The following is a 6,000-nucleotide window of genomic DNA, read 5'->3' as shown; positions in this document are numbered from 1 at the left end:
ATGTATCCCCCAATTGTAAGTCGCTTTGGATAAAAGCGTCTGCTAAATGACTAAATGTAAATGTAAATGTAAATGACAGCCGTCTAACGTCCCAGGGGCGACTCCCATAGCAATATGGTAGAGTTGGTACTTAGTGCTCGCCATGGTTCTGGCCCGCACTCCCCTCAGCATGGCGGCATGGGTATACCGTTCCCCATAGCGACCCCTAGAGGACGCAGTTCGAAGTTCCCATGAAAGGGAACGTCTCAGGTTACTTATGTAACCATGGTTCCCTGAGTAGGGAACGAGACACTGTGTCCTTTAGGCTTCCTGCCATGCTTCGAACGCAAGCTTCAGACGAAGAAGTGAATGACATGTTCTCCCGGCGCCTATTTATACTATAATCGCACCGGTAGTGATGACATGGGCTGTCACCGACCAACGTGTTGTTGGTGTTTTTTTCAGTGTATGTTTCAGACACGGGTCACAACGAAGCGTTCCCCATAGCGACCCCTAGAGGACGCAGTGTCTCGTTCCCTACTCAGGGAACCATGGTTACATAAGTAACCTGAGACGTTTACAAATAAGCCTGAAGGACTTGATAAGCTGGTTCAGGTGCATTTAATTAAGGTTGAAGCTAAACTCTGCCGGGCTATGGCCCTCTGGGAACTGAGTTTGACACCCCTGATCTAATTTATGTCACGGCAAACCCTATTCATGTTTCTTTTGTAAACCTTTCTCACCTCTGCCAGGTTTGAGATTTAATCATCATTATTCTTTCATCATTATTCATTTGTTTTTATTCTCACATTACACTTTCCCAAATCCTTTCGATCCCAATGTACATTTATTCACCTATTATCTAAAAACCAAAACAAAACAAATGTTTTCCTTTTAATGTATATATAAAAAATATGCTATGTGTATATAAAATTATGGCAGCCCTTTATTTTACAGTCCTGTTCCCATGTACATACTACATATTTATTAAAGTAATTACAATAACTGGCTAATAACTAGGTACTAACCCTGAACCTACCCCTAAACCTAACCTTAACTATGTATTTATGCCATATTACCAGTACTTTCTCAAGTTAGTACATTATCCCCCAGTTTCACAGACAAGGCTTAAGCCTAGTCCCAGACTAAAGTGTAAGTCTGGGCTGTTTTAACTGAAAGAAACTTGCACAGACTTATCTTAAAATATATCAGTGCCTTTGTTTTGTCTCAAGATGCTCACCAGTAATGTTTTTTCTAAGGCATGTTAATACAAATTACTTACATTTCCTAATTGAACAATGGCCTAATCCTGGTTTAGTGTAAGCCCTGTCTGTGAAACCGGGCCTATATGTACATGTAAGTGCACTGTAAAATAAAGTACAACCAAAATTATGTTTCTAAGGCAGCAGTCACATAAATAATACTTACAGCAGTGCAGTTTGAAGAATACTCAGATGGTTTGATAATTTTGAGCTGGTACATCATTTTACACACAACAATCACACAGGCCCAAACAGAAGACACATTGAAAGCCAAAGGCCGCAGTCTTGAATACGGCAAAGCAAATGTCCACAGCACCAAAAACAACAAGTTCATCAGCGATACCTGAAATATATGCATATAAGAGTGTGTAAACCTGCAACATTGTATAGGTTCTAGTTGAGGGTATTGGTACTGTATGTGTAGGCTGTACACTGTTTTATGTCTCACCTCCTGCACGCATACCCAGATGATGCCTGTAGAGACTAGTTTGAAGCTGTGGAGCTCCAGTATTCTCCAGCACAGCTCCTGAACTGTCCATAACCACAGAACAGCTCGCAGGGTCAACTCATGCACCCTATCCATCACCACCAGCCACTGCTTCACTGCGGGCACTGCGGGCACTGCAATAAATGCACATATTCTAATTATATCAAGATATTGAATAAGCTACAGCATAAAGAAGTCAAACTTGTGGGTGTCTACATGATGACTGTGATGTATGGAGCTTTATTCAATGAGCATTAGCTATGTTTTGTCAGTTCTGTTACAGATCACTTAAAATTTGCTCATTCCATACATCATATTTAGTTAAAAAAAGTTATATTTAGCATGCTTATTCATGTTATTGTTGGCTAGTTGTCATGGAACGGTGGCTGTATTAAAGCACATGACGATGGAGTGAACAGAAAACAGTCTTTAGTCTTTAGTAAGCAAAATAACACACGAGATCTCTGGAGATGTCACAGATGCACAACCACATAAACACAGACGAGATCAGACAAAGGAACTAAGGAAACTCAGGGCTTAAATACACATGGAAAGTAATAAAGGAGAACAGAAACAGGTGTGGGACTAATTAGAAACCAAGGAGACTAACTAGGGCAAAACAGGACAGAACACAGAAACTCCAAAATAGAGCATAACCCTGACACTAGTAGATCATTGAGTAATCACAAAAATAATTTACTTTGTAAATATAATGTTATTAGGGTTTACCTAATTCAGTTTACCTAAGGTTAACTTCAATTATTTAAGTTTGTTTCACAAAATATAATTAGTTTGAATGGACTTGTCATACTTTATATGAACTTTTATCCAAGGGCATAGAATTTATTATGGATGTTAAGGACATATCCCTATCAATGCCCAGCGAGTAATAGTCTGTAATTGCCACCCAATTGGCCCAGTGACGGTATGTAATAGTGTGGATGAAGGTTTCCTGCACGTTCTGTCTTTTTGATGCGCAAAGTACTTTTAATTACACTATTATATACTCTTATGACCTTGAATTTAGGTTGGAATACCAATTAATCATTGGTCATGTATATAATCAATTATCATCCCATTTATCAATTGGTTAGGTGCACAAGATGGCATTGGTGAGTTTCGGCAGCGCGAGTGTGTGCATGCTTGCTTCCAGTATTTGCGATGTTCCCATTTACTGTTAGGGGAAACTTAGCTAGATACGTATAATTAATGTTTTTCAAATTAAATAGCGGATAGTGGTATATCAAAGACAAGAGAAAACATCCTCCTTATATTATTGCGTACCTCTGAGAGGAAATTCGTCAAGATACAATGCGGAGATTGCTTAATTCTTTCTTCTGCTGATTATGCGTTTCGCAGCGTCAATGGTTAGTCAGAATCTACGGGGATCTCGTCGTTCAAACACAAATTGCTCAAAAGACTTGATTTGGTTCTGACTGCTGTGGACATGACCTGTACACTCTCCTTGTGCTTAGAACAACTCTATAAGATCTGATGAGATCATGAGTGTGGTGTTTTGTAGTTTAACCACAAGGTGGCAGTATATTGTTACGTGTAGAGCTTCTACTGAGTATTCCCTAAGAAGAAGCCATACAGTTCTGTAAAAAGGTAGCATCTGTTGAATAAACGGTTAAGAGGATTTACTTGTGCAGTTACTGAGTACCCGAGGACACAACAATGAGGTTTGCGACTGTCAAGAGATGCTCAGAGATTTCTGCATTATGGGCTCAATGTATGTTTTATTAACGTACTTTGGTAATCTTATTTATAATTGTATCTGTACATTTTAACGTAATTTAATTATAGTATTTGCATTTATTAAAAGACTGGTGTGTGTGTGTGTGTATTTCCCTGTTTTTATAAATATCTGTTTTGTGAAAATGAGCATCTATTGCATAAATTATTATCTGTCTGGTGTCTATAAGCAGCGCATACAGAATATTTTTACGAATTGTTTGCCTTAATTAAAAAATCTTTAAATTAGTCATAACTATTTATTAATTTTCTTTTTACAGCCCACTTTTTCATCGAAAAATATGTTTGATGCAAAGATAACTGTGTAAATATAAAATATTAAAATATGTTGTGAAAATGTTGATGGAACTGATGTACGTACAGAACAGACTGTATAGAAAGGTGTAGAATTGAGAAACGGATATTTATGAAGATCAATTGCGGCCTGTGTCTCACAAGATAAATGTATTTCAGTTCAAAACAGTAAATGAAATAGAAACATTTTCGAGAAATAAGTAATTTGCAAATTTACATAATTGGTAAGGGAAAAATACATTGTGTGTGTATGTGAACGCACTATGAGTTCAAGGCAACTTTCATTTCGTGAACAATACGGATTAGTGTATTTCATTCATTCACCGGACCCAAACATACGTAAGGCCCTGCTAATCTAGACTGCCCCTTCTAATCTAGCGCTGCCTTCTGGTCGAGCTGAGAAGTTCTCTCCTCACTGCGAGGGTTAGCTATGATCCTATCGCTCCCAGTTTGTGCTTTGAGGGCCCACCGAAAACTCAATATGCAACAATACTGAGTTGTTAGGCCCGTCCCTGTCGCCTTCTTGGTCAGTTGCCTCTTTATTGTGACCCTGTTGTTCCCTGTTGAAATGTGTGATCCCATTTCTGATGTCTCATTTGCGGTCAATCTGCTCCCCGGACATGGCCGTGCTCCCCTCACTGAGGGAGGGTCTTTTATGAGCTCACTGGTCCTAGGCAGATTATGTGAGTCCTCCTCTCTACTTGAGAGCTAGGTACTTTGCCCATGGGCTATTGATCGCTTCAATCGAGCTGGGTTCCTCTCTCTTTGCTAAAGGTCGAGCCCTCCGCTCTGAACTCCGTGACAGTGACATCAGGCAGTTTGGCCGCTTGCTGCCTCCCTGACTAGTTGTCCCTATTTGGTCGAGCCTAGCAGTGCTCCCCTCACCTCAGAGGGTTGCCTTTGAGCATACTGCTCCCAATTGAGCGTCTGAGGCTTCCTCTCATCAGGTCCTCCGCTCTTGGAGCTCCATTGAGCAGCTGCATCAGGTTGTTAGTGCTCCCCTCACCTCAGAGAGTTGCCTTTGAGCATGCTGCTCCCAATTGAGCGTCTGAGGCTTCCTCTCATCAGGTCCTCCGCTCTTGGAGCTCCATTGAGCAGCTGCATCAGGTTGTTAGTGCTCCCCTCACTCTAGAGGGTTATCTATGAGCACGCTGCAAATCGAGCGTTTGTGTCCCCCTCTTGAGAGCTTGGTGCTACGCTCCTTCAAGTTATGTATGAGCGTAATGCTCCGGAGCCTGTCCTGTGACTATTATTGGTGAGTTGGCGATGCTCCCCTCATATGGAGGGTTTTTTCTATGAGGTACGCCATTTTCAATCCACATGCACTCTGAGTATGCGGACTCCCGCTGAATTAAGTAACTGCTCCCTGAGCGTGCTACAGTCACATAGGGTTTCTAGGCCTGTCTAAGAAACAGCCTCGGTGACCCCTTAGTAATGGTGTTACTAGAATCCATGTTATGGTAAGTGCACACGCTGAGATTCTGTGCACTTTCTAAAACCCACATTGTGGTAAGTGTGCACGCTAAGCATTCTGCGCACTTTTCTAAAATCCTGTATGGTATGGGTTACGTGCTGCCAGCCTTGTTCCCTTTCTCTGAGTTGGCTTAGGCTCCGGTTTTCACCTTGGGCCCCACTCTACTTATGTATCCTTGGTGATACCTTCCTGAGCAGGGTGTTCGCTACCAAGGACCTGTCGAGTCAGTTCCTTTGGGCAAGCTCATGCAGAGCTGGCGGTAGCCCCCTGGGTGACAGGCCAGGGTCTAATTATTGTAAGAACCTAGATGCTTGGCCGTATCCCCTAAAAGGAATCTCTTTTGTTTCTGATTCCAAGCCTTCGAGCTCTGCCCTGGGTTCAGGCTTTCCAGCCCAGCCCTTAACAGGTAAGTTTTTTGGGGTATGCAGCTCAGGCCTTTGGCCGAAGGGGATAATGTTACTGACAGCCGTCAAGGCGCCCGTGGGCAACTCCCATAGCTTTGGTAGAGTTGGTACTTAGTGCTCGCCTTGGTGCTTGGCATTCACTCCCCTCAGTATGGCAGCGTGGGTATACCGTTCCCCATAGCGACCTCTAGAGGACGCAGTTCAAAGTTCCCTCGAAAGGGAATGTCTCAGGTCATGTATGTAACCATGGTTCCCTGAGAAGGGAACAAGACACTGCGTCCTCTAGAAGCCTCACCATGCTTCGGATGTGAGCTTCAGACGAAGAAGAGGATGACGCATTCTTCC

The 6,000-nt window shown here is 42.2% G+C and overlaps 1 protein-coding gene across 1 annotated transcript in view; it reads right to left on the bottom strand.

Annotated features, from left to right (window-relative positions):
* The window catches only part of LOC107699957 (piezo-type mechanosensitive ion channel component 2), a 185,625-nt gene that overhangs the window by 82,541 nt on the left and 97,084 nt on the right, over positions 1-6,000 (bottom strand). The window contains 2 exon segments of the mRNA XM_016501419.1: positions 1,408-1,584; positions 1,690-1,862. Coding sequence (XP_016356905.1) covers positions 1,408-1,584; positions 1,690-1,862 — 350 coding nt within the window.

Source organism: Sinocyclocheilus anshuiensis, unplaced genomic scaffold (genome assembly GCF_001515605.1).
Source record: "Sinocyclocheilus anshuiensis isolate Anshui unplaced genomic scaffold, SAMN03320099.WGS_v1.1 scaffold1284, whole genome shotgun sequence".
In the NCBI taxonomy this organism is placed as follows: domain Eukaryota; kingdom Metazoa; phylum Chordata; class Actinopteri; order Cypriniformes; family Cyprinidae; genus Sinocyclocheilus; species Sinocyclocheilus anshuiensis.
The sequence above is the reverse complement of the archived record's forward strand: the minus strand, read 5'-3'. Positions and strand labels throughout refer to the sequence as shown.